The sequence below is a fragment of the Myotis lucifugus genome, unplaced genomic scaffold, assembly GCF_000147115.1.
Source record: "Myotis lucifugus unplaced genomic scaffold, Myoluc2.0 scaffold_15, whole genome shotgun sequence".
Lineage (NCBI taxonomy): Eukaryota > Metazoa > Chordata > Mammalia > Chiroptera > Vespertilionidae > Myotis > Myotis lucifugus.
In genome coordinates this window covers 12891080-12915379 of record NW_005871063.1, presented here as the reverse complement: position 1 = coordinate 12915379, position 24300 = coordinate 12891080, and the positions used below count along the sequence as shown (strand labels likewise).

At 39.3% G+C, this 24300-nt stretch overlaps 1 protein-coding gene across 10 annotated transcripts in view; it reads right to left on the bottom strand.

The window, feature by feature from the left end:
* HDAC9 (histone deacetylase 9) overlaps positions 1-24300 on the bottom strand; it is a 156865-nt gene that overhangs the window by 5568 nt on the left and 126997 nt on the right. For all 10 annotated transcript variants that reach the window (XM_023750781.1, XM_023750778.1, XM_023750776.1 and 7 more), the window contains 3 exons: positions 17431-17553; positions 14227-14437; positions 13617-13834 (listed from right to left, as the gene is read on the bottom strand). In XM_023750781.1, the coding sequence (XP_023606549.1) occupies positions 13617-13834; positions 14227-14437; positions 17431-17553 (552 nt within the window). The remainder of the gene's footprint in view (positions 1-13616; positions 13835-14226; positions 14438-17430; positions 17554-24300) is intronic.

The following is a 24300-nucleotide window of genomic DNA, read 5'->3' as shown; positions in this document are numbered from 1 at the left end:
ATGAATGTTCAAGCTATTGGCAATTTAAATAGACTATTAATACGTGTTGGTGAGGGTGAAGCATTTTAGAAAGAAAAACAAGACACCTTTGAAATAAGAGATTAATATTACTAGTGTTGGTGCAGCCAAAGGCCAGACAAACTGTGTGAATTTACTGGAGTGTAATTTCCCATAGAAAGCAAGTATGCCCAAGAAAATCTCTAATACTGACAAAACACTGAGTGTTCACAGAATATACCATATGTGCATTTTAACCGAAAACCTTCTAAAATTTGACCTGTGATTATATTTCTGAGGTCACTGAAGTGCTCAGAAATCACATCATTTCATCCATGAATCAAGTTGGATCAGTCTGTACAACCTCACTGACAGGGATACGCAGAGGAAACTGTGTGTAACATCTTTAAAGTGCAACCTGGAAACAATGCCACTCTGCCCAGCCATTCCCTTGGCTCCGATGCACTGAAGGAAACCCGAGGCAGAAAACTCCCAGAATGAATGATGCGGTGCTAACTGCACAAGAAGTCCTAATGGCAAAAGGCTCCTCTTCTAAGGGCAGACCACCGCAGCGGTCGCCAACCGGTGGTCCGCGGACCCCTGGTGGTCCCTGAGGTCCGAAAGGTTGGCGACCGCTGCATGGCTTGTAAAAAAGAAATGTTTCTTGACATAAAACAGCCACTTACGCATGAAGATCATTTAGGTACATAATGTTGGTGTTGAAAATTTTATAACATGAATTTTCAAGTCCTTATTTTATAAGGAAGACACTTCATGCCCAAGAAAAAACCGAATCATCTCCAAAAACGAGTAGAAACCTAGACGTGTTTACACCCTTCCACTCTGCACTCTCCTCTGAAACAACTATATTCTGATGACAACTGAATGAATATAAACAATTCCAACGTCTCTGCCGAGCTCCAAACTTGCATGTTCAGCTGCGTGCTTCACATCTTTGCTTAGATCTGGAATATCGAATGGGCACTACGAACTTTAAATAGTTCAAAGATCATCTTCATTCCCATCCCACTCCAACGTATCCATCACCTATTTTCTCATTTGAGTGAAGTGTTACCCAACTGCCTGGGTCAAAAATCTATGATTTACCCCCATTTTTCCTTAGTTCTCTTTTTCATAAATATTCGAAAACTTAATATTCGGTAGCAATGCTTTGAAACTTTTCTTCCCAGGTTATGAAACAAATGCCAATGCTGATGTGAACAATACGTAACTACCACTATTTCACCATCGCTGGAACAAAATGTGCCCTTTGTTAAGTTTCATGAAATGTAAAATAGATACCTGGGACCTCTTGCAGCCGGCATGGCAAAACATAAAGGCGTAGAAGGTGTTAGCCTGCACTTCTTTATTTTAGGTATTTGACAAAGGCTGTTTTTGTTTAAACAGTCACATTGGCCCGTGTGGAAAAATTAGCAAGTGACATCAGCAAGGGAAATCTATAAGCAAAAGTCACCGAAAACCTGCCTGCCAGGTCTGACTTATTTAAAATACTTAAAATAAAAGGTAACTTGGTACTATTTGTAAGCTTCTGGCTACTTACTAAGAAAGTCAGCACTCAGACAATGGAGTGGTCTATGTGGTTTTGAACTACACACGTGACCATTACCAAGATGGTGATTTTTCGAATTTGTACTGTCGCTGAGTGGCCCCAAAAGCAGGGAGGGGCTGTCTGCTTACTCTCAGTGGGGTGGCAGGGTCTCTCTTTGGTTGGACATCTGGAGGTGATCCCCCAGCAAAGCTGAGCTGTTGCCTTGCTGGCGAGAGAACACAAGAGGAACCATCTGCGTGGTAGATAAATGGGCGAGCCCGTGTGCATCTCAGCTGAGGCCCCATGGGTGAGACACCACGTGTCATTTGTCTGACACCAGGTGAGTTACTTTGGTGGGAACCCAGCTGAGATGAAGAACGTGATGGCTGTACAGCTTCTCCTGCCCCTTTTATCTGTGTCCTTACTCATCTGTCAGTGTGGCTCTGTGTTCTCCGTGCTACTGTCCAGCAACTGTACGAACACTAAGAATGGGCCATTCTGGATTTGGGACACACACATGTATACACACTCACACAGATAGTCTGTAGGCCAGATAGCATGATTTATCCAAATGTCTAACACTCCAGACATTATAACTCAACCCTTCAATTCTTATCAACCCCTAAGATGGTCATATCCATAGCAAGTCCATAATTTAAATGTCTTATATTCCATGTAGAACATCATATATTCTATTGGCAAATGCTGTATCATTCATTACATATTTAAAGGCTGTGCTGCTAATCTTTACACGTTAACCCATTAAGCTCATCTCGGAGTAAGGCACACTGTTTGATAAAAGTCTAGAGGTCAACAAGCATAGGTGTTTTTGAATAAAATACCTTTAAATTCTGTTTTTTAACTTTTGCCACAGAAATCCTTCATGTCCCCACAAATATGTTCAGATTTGGAATGGCAACTAAGAACAGGAGTGTATAGGGAGTAAATCTGTTTCTGATAGATATCTGATTTTCTGAAATTATCAACAAGTCATTAAGCACAAGTTTGAAATTGATTATTAAACTATGTAAAATGACCTTTACCCCAACTCAATGCTTTCTTATTTTGCTTCAGATTTTAAGGCAGATTTTACTTGGAGCGTGACAATAGCACATATTTTGTGTGTTTTTTTAAATTTTAAATAAATGTAAAATTCTTCTTTTGGAAAATAAAACCTTCCCCTTAAGCTCCAAGGAAACTAGATTTAAAAATAAGGATAAAATTCGGTCTCAATTCACAAACAGATTCGGTATACACCAAATGTTCTCAAAAACAACATGCAGAGCTTGGAGGGCTTTCAAATCTAGAGGTCTACTTAGAGGAGAACTCTGCTTCCAGCCAGAATACGCCATGCTATGCAGCTTCTGTGCATGTTAGGAAAATAACAGGAGATCCAAAATTAAGTAACAAGAGAGAAAGATTTTCCATATATTGGTTCCTTATTCACATAAATTAAATTTTTAAACCGAAAAACATCCTTTCTTACTGATATTGAAGGTACATAAAATTAATCTAGGAACCAAGTAAATTCTTAATAAAAACTTGTTTATAACTCTAAATGATTGTCTAAAACAATACTTGGAATTTAAATATCCTTTCTATGGCTCTCAAAACCTGCTAATATTTCAATAACTTAAATGAGTGTTAACTTCTGTCGAGGAGAATGAAAATTTCCTCCTCTCAGCTAGATTGAGAAAGTTAACTACTCACTCTTTCATTCATTCAACAATTTTTATTGAGCACTTACTATATGCCAGGCCCTGGGAAGAGAGAGGAGCATTAGGCAAACTCTCAGTGGAGTAAACAGAAAATGAGCAACCGAAGACTAGAACTTCATGTGCTAGAGAATGATGAGAGGCGTGCCTGTGTTTAATTTGTCTGTGTAGGGAAAGCTTCTCTCAAGAGGTTGACTCTTGAGCTGAGAGAGACTCCCATACCAAGATCAAGTCATGAAAAGGCTGGAGGTTGAACCTTCCATACAGCACAACTCCTGGAGGTGGAATGAGATTCCCTGCAGACAGGAGAGGAGGCCAGTGTGGCTGGAGCTCAGTAAGTAAGGGAAGGGAGTAGGAGATGAGGTCATTTGGGGGGCAAGAGACAGATCAGGACAGCCTAGTAGGTCTAAGATGTTTGCATTTCATCCTAGAAGCAGTAAGGAGCCACTGGGGAGTCTTCAGCAAGCCTTTGACATAATTTGATTTGCATTTTAAAAGATCACCCTGGCCACTAGGGAAGATTGAATGGAGGTGGGCAAAAATGGAAACGGGAAGATCGACCTTTCAGAACATGAAATCCCCAACAAGAGAACAAGAACTATTAGGGGTTCCTCTTAACTGAAACACAGAGGACTTCTTTTTTCTTCTGTTACAGCACTGTGTAATTTTATGTTCTTTTATATTACATAACAGGATTTTCCTGATAATCTCTTTTCTGATTTTCAGCTGAAAGTACTCTTTCTTTCAAAGTTTTCTTTTTTTGCTCTTTAAGGATAATGAATATAGCCACAGCAAGGAAAGGCATTCTTATTAATTTATCTTTTTCCTAATCTTTGGAGATTGTGAACTGTCTCAGGACAGACAAGATCTCAAAGCCAACGATCTTCCTATCACGTGACTTGTGGACATCTCCCTTTCCCCCCATTGGTCAATCCCTTTCTTGGTAAACTGGACAGCTCTGCAAATTTTATTTAAAATTGACAACCAAGAGTAAGCCCCAGGTGATAACTGCCACATGGAAATGTGTGCCCAGAATGGCAAGACTTTTTAATTTTTCAGACGATGCCAGAAATCCAGAATTATATTTGAAATATTTCTACTTTTAAAGATTCACCAAAAATTCAAATGCTGTTAAGACACCAGGTGGGTCAAAGACAGCAGTTCAATGGAATAGATAGAGTCTATGACTGTCAGCTAGAGGCCACTATAAATAACCCCTTAGGTCCCTTCTTGATTGAACATTCCGCAGTTTAGATCAGATAGGACTGATGTCTGCATGCTTTCAAAGTACATCATCCTCACAATTGTGACAGTTTTATATGTTCCTTACAAAATTCAACTACCTTGCCAGGGGTTGGAGGTAGGGGTAGGGACTGACCACAAAGGCGAGCAGAGGGAATTTTGGAAACTGAGGGACCTGTTCTGCATCTTGATTGTGGTAATTATATGATAATATGCATCTGTCAAAACTCACTAAACTGTACAGCAAAAGGAATAAATTTTACTGTGTGTAAATTATACCTCAATAAAAATTCAATGACTAACCATAATATTGTTCCAAAGAGAAAACAAAGTCGGCTGTATGATGAATACAAAGATGTAAGAGAAAACTGGAATAAAATTTAGTGGTTTGGTTGACAACAAAGCTTGATGCAATATTGAAGCGAGTGGGAAATGTGTGCCTTGGAAATAGTCTAGTCCTTCCAGACAATCATCTCCATTAACAGAATAAGAAAAATAGGACTATTAGTCCCTGGCTGGGTAGCTCAGTTGGTTAGAGCATGGCCCTTTTATGCCAAGGTTTCTGGTTCAATTCCTGGTCAGGGAACATACAAGAAGCAACCAAATGAATGCATAAATAGTCGAACAATAAAACGATGTTTCTTTTCTCTCTATCTCTCACCAATCAATTTTAAAAAAGAAATGTTAGTTGTATATAAGAATATAAATACTGAGTTAGGATTTCAGTACTGCTTATTATGTTTACAAAGCACTTTCAGTACACTCTGTTGAGTGAGCCTCACCAGCTACCTCTAAAATGGACAGATTAAAGAATTATTGGACAAAGAGGTTCGACATTTTGACCAAAGATGCAAAACTAATAAATCATTCTATGGGACACCAGAAACCTCTCTTGGAAAGGATATCACACATTCTTGATCCTGCTATTAAAATAAGGTATATATTATGTAGCACTATCTCTGCATAGAATTGTCTGTCTGCAGGTCTGTGAGCCCATTCAGAGAAAGAACATGCTGTCTTTATTTTCATTTTCAGTGTGCAGCATAATGGTTGCTAATAAATCTCCGTGGAACATTATAAGTTATTCCATGCCAGGAATTATTTTGTAGAACTGAATTTTTATTGCTGGCTGATACAGCTAAATTGATAGCAAGCTAGTAATGGTACATTCAGGCTATGGGAGCACAGCCCTGGATGCAATTCTGCCGGAAAGAATGGGAATACTCTAGACCATCTGACATTTCAGGGTCACTATAATTCCTCAGATTTCATAACTATTTAGAGAAAGGGCAGAAAGATGGGGGGTATCTATAATCAAGAACTTATAAGTAACCAAAATCTGCAACAAGGAGACAGCTACACATTGGTGGTTTTCATGTCCACAAATCACTTAGCTATATTAAAAATTCTTTAGTTAAGATTTAATTATTTCATTCTGTCCAATGAAAATACTTGTCAAGGTTGGGAAACAACCAAATTATTTAGCTTCCCTCTCCCTTTGAACTCCCTGGAATCAACATCAGTCAAATTACTCGCATGGTTTAATTCCCCAGATATGTTTCTTTCTCCTATTTTCTTACCTCATAGTCATGTCCAACTATTGTTTTTCTCATTCAGTAACAGCATCTCTGCCTAGATTAACAGTGCAGAGTGAAGAGGAAAGGTCAAGGTTCTTCCCTGCATCTTCAAGTTATGAACGCAGCACTGGGGACGTGTATGAATGTGACACATTAATCCCCTGAAATGGTCATTTAGTTTCTTTTACAAACACAGGATTTCATCACATCTAATAATAAAGCAACAAGCCATCTTCTGTATATTATAAACCATCCACTTGTAATTATATAGTGAAATGCTTCTATATGAATTCTCTATGCTGATGTAAGCTGGTATTGCATCCTAAGTGGGGTTTTTTTTTAAGCCGACTACATACCTACACAGATCTATTTACATTGAGCTAATCATGTCAAAAAAAGCATCTATTTAAGGGTAAAGTCAAAGTTTCTCTTCTATAGATAGATAAATAACCTAGGTGCCTTTGTACTATTATAAAATTAAGACTGCCTTTCAGTGCTAGCTAACGTTTTTGGACATACTATCCATCTAATGGGCAGAATGTAATCCAAAAATGGTGATTAAAGACGCTGCATGGAAACAAGCTGTCAAAGGGATAGAGAGAAATTAAACCTGACAACAGTAAGGCCTACTTTCCTAAACGAAAGCCCAGTTCAAGTTTCTGCTCATCCATTTTTCAGAACTCAAAACAAGGCATTTTCCAACCACCCGTGGATGAGATGCCAACATGTGCATTTCAGTTGAGCATGATGAACTCAGTAGACCTTCAATTCCAGGTTTGCTCAGGATGCCTGCGAGATGTTTGCCCACGCTTAAAAAATGGCAACATTACAACATGCAGGAGAGGAATGCAGCCTGCCCGGCGGCAGTTGGCTCTGCACTGCACTCCCATTGCACTGTTGGAAAGCATTATAAGCCAACAGAATATCTGAATGTCCTACCAACAGGTCCATAAATAAACCAGTAACAATGACAACAAAACCTTCCAAGATGGAGGGAAAGTTGGGAAGCAGGGCAAGGAAGTGGGATTTCTTCATTCTGACAAACCCAAACACCAAAAATAAATAAATAAATAAATAAATAAATAAAAAAGATGACCTTCCTTTTTGTTTGTTTGCCTTGTTTTTAATTATAAGTCTTCTAGTTTTTGGCAAAAATGAAATTAGGAAAACCTTGTCTCCTGCTTGGTGACAGGAACAACACTAAAATCAGAAGCACAAATCCAGGTGAAGCACAGGCTGTTGTGACATACATCCTATGTCGAATTCCAGCTCTGTCACCTGCTAGCCCTGTCACCTTGGTCAACATACCTAAGCCCATTTAAATTAAGTTTCTTTTTATCTTTTTAATATATTTTATTGATGTTTTACAGAGAAGAAGGGAGAGGGATAGAGAGTTAGAAACATTGATGAGAGAGAAACATTGATCAGCTGCCTCCTGCACACCCCCTAATGGGGATGTGCCTGCAACCAAGGTACATGCCCTTGACCAGAATCGAACCTGGGACCCTTGAGTCCACAGGCCAACGCTCTATCCACTGGGCCAAACCGGTTAAGGCTAAATTAAGTTTCTTGATATTAAAAAATAGTGAGTTGTTAAGTTTGAGGAGATAACAACCATAAGGACATAAGTATGGTGTCCCAGCTCGTAGTAGATCCTAAATGTAAAGGGAGCTGGTATTATTTAAATGCTCCTATCCCGAAGGAACCAATGGAGAAGGTGCTGGGAAGATGCACAGCACATAAAAGAAAAAGAGGGAAAGACACATTAGGAGAAATAGGCACAGGAACAAAGCCAAGATTGGTCCATGGTCCTCATCTAATTTTACTTAAAATTTTAATCTTGCCACAAGTAAGCCATGGATAGAATTGCCTTTATTAAAATAAAGCTAATATGAAGTGTTTACTTGTTAGATAATATGAAGGGTGACTCAGAAATGTAAACCTTTTGGAATGTATATGTCTAATAGTTGCTCTTCAAATTAATCTTTTTGGGAAAATATACACTTTGCTCAACAGTACACAAAATAGCTTTATTTTAGGGCTGAGTTCAGGAACACTTAATAAAAAAAAAAAGTAACACCCATACATATACATGCTCTGTTTGTATGTGACCACAGGCATGAAAGAATATACTCCCTCGGGCTGCTGTGGACGGATTACTGAGGACAAGGAGTGGGTATGAATCATGAGAGCTTATAGAGAATATATAACATTTATGTTAGAAATTATGTCAAGAAAAGGAATATAACAGATACTACTCACATAAAGGATAAAATTCTCTTCTAAAACTTAATGAAAGCTTTCCATTTGCTCTGTTCCAGCATTTGAGCCAAATTGTATTCATGCCTTGCTTGTCAGATATAATATCTACCTGTTTGAATAAGGGCAGCACAGGACATCTGCTTGGCCTGCCCTTTACTGGTCGTGTCTTAAATATATTTTTATTATGATAAAATAGCTCTCATGTCAAAATGCCTAAGTATCACAGTAATAAATATATAATAAATACTTATATCTGGAGTGAACCTTGACATATATAAGATATCATCTCATGATTTATGTGACTTTTTTTTTAAGCGTTGGCTGGTGTCCAGTCATAGGAATGTATAAAATATTTATCACCGAGCATATATAAGAAAAAAAGAGAGAGGGAGAGAGAGAAAGAAAAAGAGAAAGGTAAAAAAAAAGATGTAAAACGGACAAGACAATCAGAGAAGTAACCAAACAAGTCTCAAGTCTTATTTCCTCAAAGAAAACAAGCTCTTTCCCTCACGTCTTCTATCCTAATACTTAACACAGTGCCTGACTGTTGACTGGAATATCGCACTCCCCCGCTCCCCACACTGTAAGCTCTATGAGGACACTGAATGTTGTTTTCTTGGTGCCTAAAATAGTGCCTGGCACAAAGCAAGAACTCAATATGATTTGTTAAATGGATAGAAGCACAGACCACTATTTAATTCAAATAAGTACTGAATGAAGAAAGGTTTCTTAAAATTCCTGCTCACATGGACTTGAAAGAATGAATATGAGAAATATAGGTATTAGAAAAGATACTATAATTCTAGTTAAAATAGGAACTATTAGACATGATGCTATTCTATTAATACTGTAGCAGTAAAGGAATTCAAAGGAAAATGTCATTGGTCTGGGGGCAGTGATCTACGTCAAATTATCTCACCATAAAAATGCCTGAAGATACTTCAGAAGATTTCTGTATATCATTTAGATCAGGGGTCCTCAAACTACGGCCCGCGGGCCACATGCGGCCCGCCGAAAACATTTATCCGGCCCGCCGGGTGTTTTTGCCGCTGCTGTGTGCATAGGAATTTGTTCATAGGTTTTTTTTAAACTATAGTCCGGCCCTCCGACGGTCTGAGGGACAGTGAACTGGCCCCCTGTTTAAAAAGTTTGAGGACCCCTGATTTAGATAGTGGCGCGACTAGAGAGTTGCCCATCATTTAAATAGGCAGTGGTCAGAACACTTCAAAAATCATAAATATAGCCAAGTAATTGAGGTGTGTTTTGTTTTCATTGGTCATACTTTTACTTTACAGGAAAATCTGTAGTAATACTTAAACTTAAAACAAGCTCAGAAGAAAATTACCAATACACTCTTACTTTTCTTTTGTATTTATGAAGAAAATTCTATTTTAGAAGCCTTTTTTTTTTTCTTCCAATAACAAAAAAAGCAAAAGAGCTGTGGCCGGTGTGGCTCAGTTAGTTGAGGGTCATCCCATGCACAGAAAAGTTGCTGGTTCCCGGTCGGGGTACTTGCCCAGGTTTTGGGTTCTATCCCCAGTAGGGGGCATATATGAGGCAGCTGATTGATGTTACTCTAACATTAATGTTTTTCTCTTTCCCTCTCTCTCTAAAAATCAAATTTTAAAAATCTTAGAAAAAAAGTAAAAGATACTGACATAAACTTGTGATTTTTAAAAAAGGCTCACAAGTTATCATTGTATGTATGTACCATATATCAGCAATAAAAATTGTCTAATGCATTTCTGAATTTTTCCAATGTCTCAAAAAGAGAAAAGAACAAACATTTTAAGTCATGAATTTCTTATGGTTAAGCTTCTCAAAAACACTTTCAGTGAGAGTAAAATGTTTATACTGATTAGCAGAGATATATCATTTGGACAGGATTTCCACTCAACTTTCTATCTTGCCCTATAGTGTAGATATAACACAAATATTATATAAACCCATCCCAGGGATACCTCTACTAAGCTATTGAGTACTTAAACCATAATTATATGAAGCAAGTAATTCTTACAACACACAAATTTCCCATGTAAATGTCACTGTAAATCAGGCAAAAAGCAGATAAATTACTTAGTATAATTAATAACATTTACACAGTATAGTTATAACAGGCATAGATGACTACTTTCATAAATGCATTCAAACTATAGCAAGCTATGGGAAAGTCTTCAAAATGTAGTAAGTAAATCACTGTATAAACTATGCTCTGAAAAGTATAGTTTTGCTTCTAATTCTTCTAAAGATCATTAGCAATTGAAATATGTTATTAAAAATTCCAGCCGAAACCGGTTTGGCTCAGTGGATAGAGCATCGGCCTGCGGACTGAAGGGTCCCAGGTTCGATTCCGGTCGAGGGCATGTACCTGGGTTGCGGGCACATCCCCAGTGGGAGATGTGCAGGAGGCAGCTGATCAATGTTTCTCTCTCATCGATGTTTCTAACTCTCTATCTCTCTCCCTTCCTCTCTGTAAAAAATCAATAAAATATATAAAAAAAAAATTCCATACCATGAAGACCAATCATAGTTAATATAATGTAGGTTCAGAAATAAACCTACTTATTTTTTCTTTCTTGTCACTCCCCATTTTTGCTTCCCTAAATCTCCCCTTCCCCAAAGGAAGTTGAGGAAGTAAAAGGAAGAGACATTGTAACCTATGTCATCTGCATGTCTATATCTTCACATGTGCCTGTTCCCTGATATTATAAGTATTTCGAAAGAAAAGGCCATGTTTTTATGATGTCAACTACCAGGCTCCAGTTTGAATGGATTCAATACAGTTCATCCAAGATAACAGGAAAAAAATGATATAAAGTTTCTGTGTTTATTTCTCATTAGTGGGTAGTCTAAATAGTTATAGGACATATAAATATCTTATTATACAGAAACTTGGTAGCTTTGACATCTAAGTTATGGCCCTCATTTAATGTGAAATAAATGTTTTCATCACCTGAAGAGGTAGGGTGAACTGTAGCTATTGGTTTCTTGATGGTTCTATTGTGAATACTTTAGAAGAGAAGAGAGGTTTAATATTTTCTTTAATCACATTCTTCTCTGTTCCCTTTGACAATGGAGGGCAGGTGAAATTTTTTTCAAAATCTGGAGGATACCCAATGCGCATATGCCATCTTGATTAAACATATGGAATACAGACTTGGTCCAAAGCCAAGGGGAGACCTGCGTGAGTAATCTAAACACCCGAGCCGAGAGGGGTTGATATAGAAAGATCAGCTCTGTGCTTTGAAGTTCTCTGGACTTCATTTTGCCTAATTAAGACAGGATTTCATAATCAAACCACTGTACAAACAGGTACCTAAAAGTATAGGTTTGTTTCTAATTTTAGGACGAATTCTTAACAGATTCCAAGGAATCAGCTCCACATGGGAGAAGGGCTCTGATAAATTTTCCTTCCTCATTGCTCAACTGCAAATGCCTGCTTTCCATCTTAGTTCCTACCACGTGATGGAGATGAGCATCTCCTATGGAAATCTCAAGTGTAATACTAAATTATGAAGTTTCTGATACCAGCATACCGTTTGAGTCTGAAACAGTGGTCACTCTAGGTCAGTGGTCGGCAAACTGCGGCCCCTTGAGTGTGGCTCTTCCACAAAATACCACGTGCGGGCGCACACATACAGTGCGATTGAAACTTGGTGGCCACACTCAAGGGGCCAAAGAGCCGCAGTTTGCCGACCACTGCTCTAGGTCATAAAACACGTATGCCAAAATATTCTTAAAGGTATTCATAGGAATCTAACAAATATCCAGATCAGAATGTTACCAGGCAAAAAGTAGGCTTCCCAATAATTCCTTCCACATACATTTTTCTCCCTAGGCACAGGACCATTTTTCAAGAATACCTGGCAGTTTTAAGTAGTGCTGTGAGTCCACAAACAACTCTACCATCACACAGCAAACAGATGCAGCAGCACATTTATGTCCATGAGTATTACACCACTATACAAGAAGGAAGCTGGCAAGATTGATTTGATACAAAATAATTTGATAATTTAGAGAAATGCAATAGTGATAAAAGAGGCATTAATCTGATGATATAAAGGAGTCTGCAGGAGACTGAAAAATGGCAAAAGAGGTACTTGGTAGTTGCCACTGCTAGCAACCTACCCGCACTCCCCACCCCACACAAATATGCATAATCTTTGAAAGCATCCAAGGGTGGGGCTGGAAGAATTTCTGTTCAGTAGTGTCATCTTCAGCCCATGCTTCTCCCTTCATGGCTCTGCCCTGTCAAGTGGAGGCCAAAGAGAAGCGACACACTCTAGGCCCACCTACAATCAGGTAAGCAGATGAGAAAACCCCCTTCTCCTACTGCTCTTAGAAAGGTGAGTAGACCTTGGCCCATGAGGTTTTGCTTTGTTTACAACAGAACAAAACATTGAATACTAAGCCAGTTTTAAGCTGTCTATCCGTAAACAGGACACACTTCTCAATATGATACCTCAATATATAATGCCTCCATAAGGTACGTGTAGGTGATACAGTACAAAGGTGAGGAGATAGAATCTTGATATTCAGGACCTTACTATTCTCCAGGAATGAGAAGATTCTGTTTCATACGTCAACCAGAGCAGAGCCTAGTAGCAAAACTCTGTAGGCCAGTTTAGCTTAAAAGTTCATTGAAAACGCCTCACCAGCCTGCCTGCTGTTGTTAGACGGCAATCACTGCTTGTGGTTGCCTCAGCAGGAGACTGTCTAAGGATGTGGTATGATGCAGACGTTCGTTCGCTGTCCATTTCAGCCACAACAGGGCTGCCAGGAGGAAATGACCACAAGGTTCTGAGAAACTGTTTTAAACACTGTTTGGAACAAAGTGGGGAATGCTAAGAAAACAGCTCTAACATGGCTACATACGAGTTGCTGGAAAGTACCTTGTTGGCTAACCTTGTCATTTCTGCCAGCACCTGGGCAAACCTTTTGAGATGTCAATCCACCACCTTCCACTCTGCCTCGAGCCTTTTCTGCCATAGATATGAGGCTCTGCACACATGTGCCTGCATGTCCTTATGTATTAAAATAGGTGCTCAGTCATAAAAGACCTTGCTCATCTACAATCTCAAAATTGCTGCAAATACTACTTCATGAACACAAAGATGTTGAAAAACCCAGTAGTGTTATGGTATCCTTGAGCCCGGATGGCATTCTCCTTTGAACTATGATATATACCAATATTCTCCCCTTGAATGCATAGACCAGGGAAGAGAACCCCAACTGCCACAATGGTGGTCACGACACTTTGACTTGGGGGCTTACTTTATTCATGTGGATCTGTTGCTGGTATTGCTTCTGCTTCTCCAAGAATTGCTGGTGTTGCTGCTGAATGACCAGCTGAGCCAATGTGCTCTGAGGCAGCGGTGCAGACTGGGTTCGATTCAGGGGTCTGTGACGGGGTAATTTGTGGGTGCCTCTAATGCCAGGTGAAATTCTCTCTTTTGCTGCCAATGGAGACTGGGGATGTAAGGGAACTCCACCTGAAAAAAAAGTATCCATGTATACATACACAATTTTGCTTAAGAAAACACAAGAATCTACAGAAAACAGATATAAAGGATACACAGGAAGAAAGCTAGGTTGGATGGGGTGAAGGCAGGAGTGCCAAAGCATTGAACAGGCATGCATCTGACCAATGACTCACCCGTACTCCACTCTGGTATGTGAAGGTTAAATAAGGTCAACCTTTTTTTTTTTTCATGGAGCTAGAAAAATAACTAAGGATTATAGCCTTTCCCACAGTACCAGGTATCAGGGAGACCTTGGTAAATGGTAAATCTTTTCAGTGTCTTGAGTTAAAAAGACATCACATTGCATCGCTGATAAAATAAAAGCCCCCATATGATCTCCAAATGGCGCCCTTGTTAATTACCAGCTACAAGAAGCTTTTGCTGTCGCATTTGTTCTTTCAATAGTAAATGCTGCAGGAGAGCCTGGTGGCTGCTGTTGGGCTTTCCCTCGAGAGCAACGTGGGGATGGCTGGAAGACGCCGGCATGCTGCCCCCATACTGCCCGGGCAGCGGAACGCCTTGCCTAAGTGTCTGGGCCTCGCACTTCTGTTTTTCTTTGAGTGAATTCGAAGCCTGTGTCAGGAAATAATAAAGATGTGAATCCTCTTTCATCCACGTGGCTCATTAGGTCTGTACATCACTAGCTTTTTTATTCCATACCCCATGGCACTCCCCCCCCCCCCCCCAAAAAAGACCCATCTTACCTATGGCTCAGTAGGGGAAATGGATAACAGCCATGTCTTTTAAACTAACTGAATTGACACAAGAGACATAAAAGTAGAGTTGAAGCATTGGAGACAATTGAGTATTGGGTATCATTGTTCTGAACTTAAAAAGATCTTTAACATTAAAAATGATGCTGCCTGGGGGGTGTGGCTCAGTGATTGAGTGTTGACCTATGAACCAGGAGGGTATGGTTTGATTCCCAGTCAGGGCACATGCCCGGGTTGCGGGTTCAATTCCCAGTAGGGGGCTTGCAAGAGGCAGCCAATCAATGATTCTCTCTCATCATTCGTGTTTCTATCTCTCTCTCTCCCTTCCTCTCTGAAATCATTAAAAAATATATTTTTAAAAAATGATGCTAATTTCAGGCTTAATAACTAGGAAGTTTATTTCTAAAATAGTTTAATATACTGATTAAGTACAAGGTATATTGTAAAAGTAAAGTTTATTGAAATTTCTAACCTAAGGACACATAACAGCCATTAAGAAGTTAGAGATAAAATGGTCTGTGATTTTGGAGTCTCAAGCAGAAGGGACAATTGGTCCTTTTTCTACTCCTCCTCTAATAAGTTCACAGAGCTGTAAGTTTCCAATATTCAATTTTTTAAATAAAATTCTTCAGGTAACTCAATGAGAGGTTGTAAAAAACATGCAGGAATCTGGTTTAAACATGTATTTTATATTAATTCATAACAGATCCCCAAATCTCTAAATATTGAAAATGACACTCCAGATACTTTCATTTAATAAAATAAACTACAAGTGGAATTATATCAAATAAAAACACTATTAAGAACTTGAAATGTATGATAACAGTAATAAGGCAATAATAATTATATCATCAATAGTAATAATGAATTATCCTAGTCAAATAATTTAATGAATGGTGGTCATGCGGGTATTACAAAAGCAGAAGTCTAATGCCTCAAAATTATGTGGCATGTTTCTTTTCAAAACTCATGTTTCATCTTTCAAAATTGCTGTGCACCAGGGGAGCAAAGCAATTTTCAGTGATGGAGAAATTAAAGGACAAAGAGGTAAATGGTTTGTCTTAGTCACACAGCAAGTCAACGCAATGTTTAATCTAGAAGTGATTCCTTCTCCTGGCCTCTTTTCCTTAAAAATTTCCCACTACTCAGTGGGGAAATGGAACGTTAGAGGTCCCTTTGCCAAAGCCTTGCTAAGCTTGAGAAATTAATTGTGATGGCCTCATCCACACCAAAATGGAAGCAAAGAAAAATGAAACTTCAATCCAAACCGCATTGGTTTACTCATCCAACGGCACCAAATTGTATTACCATCAAAACATTAAATGGTCTGGCTTTAGGACTGGGTTCTTTGAGAAAAAAATTCCCCCTGACCACATTAAAAGTGGTGTATGTTTGTGTTAGCTGATAGGACTGACGTAGAGCCTGCAAAGAGGAGTGGATATAAAATGCTTATTCATGTGTCATAAGTTTTTGTTTCAGTATTTGCTTATCATTGGAAGAGATAGGAAAAACAGGAATAGGAGAAAAACAATTTTTAGTAAGTGAAGATTTGAAAATATCCATGCATATTTAAGTTTTGTTTCATCCCTAACTCCCTTTTTATTTTTGCTAGGTCCAATTGTTTATAAATGCTTCGTGTGGAATTCTAAGAGTGTAATTGAATTTGGTATTTCTATGTTTTTCTTCTTCAATCCCCAGATATATAACAGCATCCAAATTTTGCATTCTCCTCACTTGTATAAGTGACTGTATCACATAAGGCAACATCCCACTCTATTAAAAATACCAAAAATATAAGGTGCACCTTAGACTGCTTTTATAATACGTATTGAGCCCAACCTTCAAATGTATCACTTTATAATGTCACTATAGGTGTGCTTGTACATTAGCATCCCATAAACAGGTCTTATATCCTGAAAACAAATTAGGTCACAAAATGATCCACTCTTTATATTATCCTGATCTGGGAATATTATAAAAGATGTGAATTTGACAAGTTGCATGCAGTGAAAGACTTGCTTCTAAAGATTGGCAAAATTGGTGCCAATGGTTAGAACCAATTTCTCTTCAAACTTAATGTATCACATCACCTTTGCATAAGCACAATTAATTTAATTTTCATACATTTCATAGACGAATTACTCTATGAAAAGCTTACAAATCTTTTACAATGACAAAAATATACATTATTTTAGGGAATACGTATAAAATAATTATTGTTGTCTTCTGCTAGTTGGACAATTACCTCCAAAAGATCCTATTTCAGTTGTCAGGACTTTTAAAGTAATTTCTTCGCTTTAAGTCTCCTGGGAAGAATTTAATATTGTTCTTAAAGAGGTTTTCCAGATACGTATTCTTCAGTATGATAGAGTCAGTAACATAAATTCTCAAAATAAAGTCATTCACCAAAAAATAAATTCCATAAACATATGTGCTGTGCTTTAGACAGAAGCTACACCTCAGCTCTGGCCGGGCGGAGTGCCAGGCCTGCTGTTTAGTGGCTCCGTGATCTTGGACTTTTAAACATTACTCGTCTCAGCTTCTTCTTTTGTAAAAATGTGGCTTGTAATCTCTGTTTCATGGGATGGTCGTGTGGAGCTAATAAAATAGCTGGAAAGTGCTGCTTTTTTTAAAGGCTATGAACCATTATACAAATGTGAGTTGTTATTTTTATATATTATTATGCAAACCAGTATAAATCTGTAATTTGAAATCTGACCGAACATCTTTGAACGACTCAGTAAACAGGGAAGGATAATGGCCTCTACCAAGCTTCCCTGAAGTCTAATCTAAATATACGAGAGTCCCCCTGTGAAGGCATCACCCGGGCTGCGCGAGGCTGCTCTGACTTACGTTGAGCTGGGCTGATACTGCTGGCAGCCCCAAGGTGATATTGGGTAAAGAGGGAGAGGTATAAAGACTTAGCAGGTTCATGGAATCTTCGTGAATCAGAATGCGTTGCTGTGAAACCATTTGCTATAAAGAAAAGATAAAGGGAAAAATAATGAAAGAGGAGTCTCAAAAGATTACAATACCACACATTTTACCGTGGAATGTTTAGATTTCAGACAACAGTTTCATTTTATCATATTTAGTCAAAATAATTCTAAGTATTTTGATCATTTATATTATGATTTCTGTATCCACATGTTATAAGTAAAAAAAAATCAGCCCTAGCCGGTTTGGCTCAGTGGATTGAGCATCGGCCTGCGGACTGAAGGGCCCCGGGTTCGATTCCAGTCAAGGGCACATGCCTGGGGTTGTGGGCTCGATTCTCAGGAAGGGATGTGCAGGAGGCAGCCAATCAATGGTTCTCTCTCATCATTGATGTTTCTATCTCTCTTTCCCTCTCCCTTCCTCTCTGAAATCAATAAAAATATATATTTTAAAAAATATCTCCAGTCCTTAGGTGAGGATTTAAAAAAAACCTGAATCAAAATCTTCCTCAGACATAATTACAAAATCTGAAGAAAGGGCTTCCATAGGTCATTTTGCAATATTCATTTTTATAATTCTAGCCTCATGGATAAAAATCAGTGTGTTTTTCATCAATCAGTAAAGAACAACAATAAAACTGAGTAATTCTTATGAGTATATATACTCTTTTGTATTACTGAGTGACATATACATATATATGTATATAAAATCATTATCTTTAAATGGGTTAAACATCATTTTACTGATGGGAAAACTCACACAAGGAAATCTTAGATTAAATATCAGTATAAAGGACTTCCATAATAATTAATCATGTTTTAATATAAAATTTGTGAATAGACAACTGTGTAGTGCTTTTTTGATCATCCATATTTAGAAACGAAAGACAATGGTAAAGTGTTATTAATTCCCTGTACCACAATAGCCTTCATTTTCACTGAAATATGCTGCACATTTTGGCATCTCACTCCTCTTTTACAACAAATACCTTTTTTTAATACAATACTCAGAGTCATGTTTTCCCACATGTGGCCTAATATGGTTGCTTGAATTACATTTTCTGTTTAATTCTTGCCTCCCTCCCAGAACTCTTATACAAAAAGAGTTACAAAGGTCTTATTAGACTAAGGAACTCTGGCCTGAGATGGTCCCCCAGGGAACAACATCCCTGAAAAAGAATACTCCATGTAACAGTATGACACAGTGACTGCTTTCTTCCCAAACAAAAAGCATATGGGACTCCAATAATAGACCACCTCCAAGAGGGATATTGCACACACGGGCTTTGACTAAAGTAAATATAATAACTTGTCAAGCATGTTTGGGGGAGCTGTAGATTTTCCCCTGGACAAACCTGGGATATCAATTAACTGGGGGAAATATCATGTGCTCATACAATGCGACCTCAGACTGTCATTGAAGAGTGATGCGCCACCAAAACACAGGATGTTATTCCAAAACATCACCTCAATCAGGCGTTTGTTTGGAGATGAGTCATAGCCTTAGGATCATAAAGGCAGAAGGTTAAATGTGGATTTTTCTCATTCCAACTTGAAATTCCAAGCTAACTCCGATTTTGTTTTGTTTTTTTTTCTCTAAAGAACAAATCAGATATTTGTGCATGAAAATCTAGAGGTATACTGAAACTTTTAACATCATGTTGGCTTTATATGTAACCCTTTTCAAGGTTGTCTAAAATGCTACTGCATGAAGATGGTTGGAAAGGAGTTCCTCACTGCAATGTGCGAGATTGCAATTTTATTTTAGGGGTTATGAGAAACATCTGTGTATTTGCTCTAATTAAAATGGTAAGCTGCTATTGTGCTTACACTAATATTCTTTTAACATAAATTTTAAGTATAAAGTAGATACCTGAACAAGAACAGAAAGAATGAATGAGGAAGTAAAAATGTTAACTAGCTCACTGACAGCATGTGGTAATCTATATATATAAAACCCTGATATGCAAATAGACTGAACAGAACAACCAAATAACCGGTCACTATGATATGTGCTGACCACCAGGGGGCGCATGCAGAACATGATGGGCATCAGTAGCAGGCAGCAGAGCTCAGAACATGGCGGGCGCTGGCCATGGCAGGATGGTGGAGCAGGTGAGTAGGGGCGCCCGACCAAGGCGGGGCACCAGTCACTGTCACTGAGGCGAGCCCCTGGTGGTTACTGAAAATTCTTTGCTCCTGTGAGCTTCAGTCCTGCCTGGAGCTCGCACCTGCTGCTGGCGCTGGTCCCATCACTCGGAGCCATCAGTGGGTGCGAGCAGCAGCTGCCGGCCCGATCACCCCTGAGGGCTTCTCCACCTCCCCCTGCTCCTGAGAGGTGGTCAGGGCAGCAGCTACCTCTTGGACTCGCTGCTGGCGCCAGCCCCAATTGCTCTGACGCGAGTGGGAGCAGCGGCAGTGGCAGGAGCGGGGTTGCTGGCAGAGAGGGGACCAAGGGCCATGGCGGGAGGGGCTGGGCGGGGGCATGGAGGATGGGCCGAGACCCGCCCCTGTGGGCCCACCGATCCTTTCAAGGTGCACAAATTCGTGCATTGGGCCCCTAGTTCATAATAAATTGTTATCTGTATTCATACAAGATAAATAAACATGGAAAATGATGTAGAATGATGTATAATATTCACTCCAGGTCCTATCTGCTTCCCTCAGCACTAAGACTTAATGTGCACCATGGGAAGGACAGAAAAATATATCACAGACCTCACAAGGCTGTTATCTTTGTTTCCCAGATAGAACTTCTGTGATACCCTCCCATGCATCCCAGGATGCAAAAGTAAAATGGAAAAGTATTCTTCTCAGATGGAATGATGGAAGTGGCACACGGCTACCCACGCTAAGGGGAACGAATTTCAGACCCCTGTAGTTTCACATCAAAATGTGAGTGTGCCCATTTCCTACCATAGGGTATTGATTCTCAGCACCTAGCACGTGCCAAGCCCTGTGCCAGGGTTTGTTTTTGGATGATAAGCTATTTTTTCCTGAGGCATTCTCCAGCTACCATTGTGCTCATGTTATAGATGAAGAAACTGAGTGATCTCTCCAATTCTGGTTCCTAGTGGGATTGGTAATAAAACTTTAGAACTGATCCAGATGACATGACTTTTTGTCAGGTCTGCTGCAGAAGCTATCCACCACTCTGCAGCATTACTGAAGGATAAGGAATCTGGTAAAAAAAAAAAAGTATGGAGAAGAGGGAAACTTTAGAGAAGAAAAGGAAGCAAAATCAGGCCTGAAGCTTATGGAAAAGAATAAAAGTGTCCAGCTGACCTGGCCATGAGAAGAAAGCAAAAGACCTGGTATCACTATGGATGCAAGTCTCCCAAGTTTACAAGGGAGAACTGCTACTTGTCAGTTCTGCCCACAGAGACGGTGAACTTCAGAAAATAGGATGTGACTTACTTTTTTTCCCTTTGATTACAGATAAGGAAACAGGCAGAGCATTTATGTCGACTTCCAATGGCTAACATTGCAAATGACTTAACAGACCTGAAAAATGCTTTCCCCAAATTATCTTCTTTAATTATAACTTTCCTCAATTTGGCTTTTTGATGGGAGCAGTCTATCAGTTCCAGGTTCATGGATCTTAATTAAGAACCTGGAGCTGTAATCTACACAGCTCAGAGGGCAGACACACTTGAAAGCCAGGAAAACAGGTGGCGAGAGGTGCCATTTCACGCAAACAAGGAAGGATCCTGCCCAGGATTCTTGTGAGGCTGGATGGTTACTCCAGCTTAGCTCTGTGCTGAGCTCACAAGTGCTTTCAGGCAAAACCAGGATTTTTCCAGCAAGTGGTTTTGAAACAGATCCAGCCCTTAAATCAGTGCTGTGTTAGGAAGCCAGTGTTTCACATCTTAGAATGTGGGGACGATGGTTTTAATCTAAAAAAATCTTCAGGACCAGAAATGCTTGCTGCAGTTAGACCAAGTGAAAACATTAAATATATACATGGATATCACTTAACAGTCACAAAGCAATTAACGAGTATCAATTAGATGAATGGTGTGGTACAGGCGGTGGGCATACAAAGAAGTCCTATAGCACCTAGATGTCCTATACCACCTAAGTTCACATGCTCTTCAGGTGCACGGAGAAGTGGAGAACTAATGCTAAAGGCCTGTAAGCATTACCATGGCGGGAGCAGGGTTAAAGACTGAAGTGGCACAGAGCAGGGTGTTGGTTTTAAACCAGGCTTTGATGGGTAACGAGCATTTCACCAGAAAGAGCATGATCCTGAGAAGAGGGATATGACTGAGCCAGGTGTCGGGGCAGGGGAGGTCTCCTCACATTTTAATAATGATCTTCAACATTTAATTACTTTTCTCACCAGCACGGTGATTGGAAGCCTACCTTATGGACAACATCTGCAATCCACGTAAATGAAATACACATAAACAGAAAATAAGGCAAAGAAGTCAACAGATGACTCTTGACAACACTGGTTACGTAAATAATAAGAAGCTCATAGAAAAAGTGGATGAAGAGTTTTCAGTTTGCTGCGCATTCAAAATGACCTACAAAATGCATGAGCTTTAGAAAAAGAACATTCTTATCTAGAGTTCTGGTGAGAAATGGTCAGGCCCAGTGAAAAGAAGTATATGCTGAGCGTCTTGCATTTGAGCTCTACCCCTCACTGGCTTTTAACTCTGGGCAGCTGCCTACCTACCTTGGACATCAGACCCTGCAGTCTACGACGGAGGCATCTCTGACTAGTCTATCAGATAATGTCAGTGTCTATTAGAATAGCATGCAGGCATAACCCATGGACACAAACAATAGTGCTGTGAAGGCCAGGGGAAGGGCTGAGGAAGGGGTTAAGGGAGGGGGGCACCTGTAATACTTTCTACAATAAAGATCAATTAAAATACACACAAAAGAATAGCTTCCATGAAGATGTCTGTTTTGTCTTTAAAAGGTCCCAACCCCCAAATCTAAACTATCTAAAAAGAAGATACCACATTAAAAACAAACAAATCTCCTAATCTTTCAATGTTTGCTTATGGCTTTCACATTATTTCTCCTCTCCTTTCAGACAGCTGATAGAAAAATGAAATAAGCAGTGAAAAAAAAAATCTCTAAATTTTTATTTTGACTGAAGAATATATTACTATAAAATGGTTTGAAGACCAAAAAGAAATTATCATTTAACAAGACTTCCTTTGCATTTAAAAGGTCTTGCTTTACAATGTTGACTCATGTTATTCCTAGAAAAAGATTCATTTGTCATAGCAACCTCTTTTCCCCCAGGGGGAGAAAGCGGGTTTTCATGCCCTGCCATCTAAAACCATAGCCCTACACCCACTCAGGAGGGAGCATAACATTTACAACAAATGTCACAACAATGATTATGAAGCCATAGGCAGATGAGTCATGTGAGAACAGCCATTTCCGATGATTTTAAAGTCCTTAACCTTATTATTAGAATCCTTTTAAAAAATCGTTTGTATCTTAGTGGAAAAAATTATTTAAAAAATAGCACAGCAGAGCCAGCCACTAATGTTCAACTAGAAATAAACCAGCTGCTTGGCTACTGTTACAACAGCTATCAAATAAATCCACGAAACTAAAATAATGGTGTTGAGATTCGTGGAAACATATTTGAACCCACAAGCCCGCCGTATTAACAATAAAGTAACTAGATAGGTAAAGACATCTCTGACTGGAGTTGGGAATAGAAACTCCTTAGGTTTCAGCTCCCCAGCCACGTGTTCCAATGCGTAAAGGAAGTAGCTCCAACCATCTGAGTTTGGACTGAGCATATGTAAGAAAGAGAAGACATGGAGCAGAAGTGGTCAGAGCAGACGGAGGCCCATTCACACACGCGATGTGCTGGCTGGAAGACAAACATGCTAATGAGTTTTCCCTATGAGGCATCAGTGCTGATAACAACAACAACAAATGAACTTTCGCCCACTTACAATGTACCACCTGCCTGGCAAACACTGATTCCGCCCAACAAGCCTTGGGGGTAGGTGTGACTACCTTTCACTAGACCTGAGATCCAGGCCAAGTTTAAGGACTTAACCAATGACAACAAAGTAGTTGGTTTCCTGAGGAGGTTCCCAAGAAGCCTTCTGAAAGGAAGACCAGTCCACATGAATTCGCGGTTCTGTCCCCTTATTCTGGACTTATGAGTCAATTCTCCTCCGACTTGTGCCTTAACCTTTACCTAAATTATGCAGCACATGTGAATTACAAGGCAGAAAATTGAGAAACAGGCTTACTTTCCTCGTTCCCAAGGAGAAGGGGATAGAATCCCTTTCATTTACATGGGCTCTGAAGAATGAGGTGACACGCTTTTCTACTCACAGGACACAGAATAAAGAATTCATTCACACGTGTACTGTTAAACTATTTTCAAAGAAAAACTCACCCCTGGTACTTAAGCAACTTACACTATTTTGTAAATGGTGAGGTACGCAACTCACTTGAGTTTTGCAAGTGTAGTTAATGCTATTAATTTTTCGGACCTCCAACATTGGTTGATATAAAATTATATGTTATTATTAATCTTAGACTATGTCTTTAAAAATCATACTAAGTTCAAAATGGTTGTTAATCAAGAATTGACTGAACATATTTTGTTCATCTCTTCTTCAGCTTAAGTGGAAGCTTTCAGTGTAACAAAGATATTAATTGGCTGAGAGTCTGAGCTTGACTTGTGTTTGTCTCCTCACCTTTCCAGGATGAGTTACATTACAGACCCCTGTAAACGCAACGCAGCAGAAAACCACATGTTAGCCATCAGGGTGGAATTTTTTGTTCTGGGCCA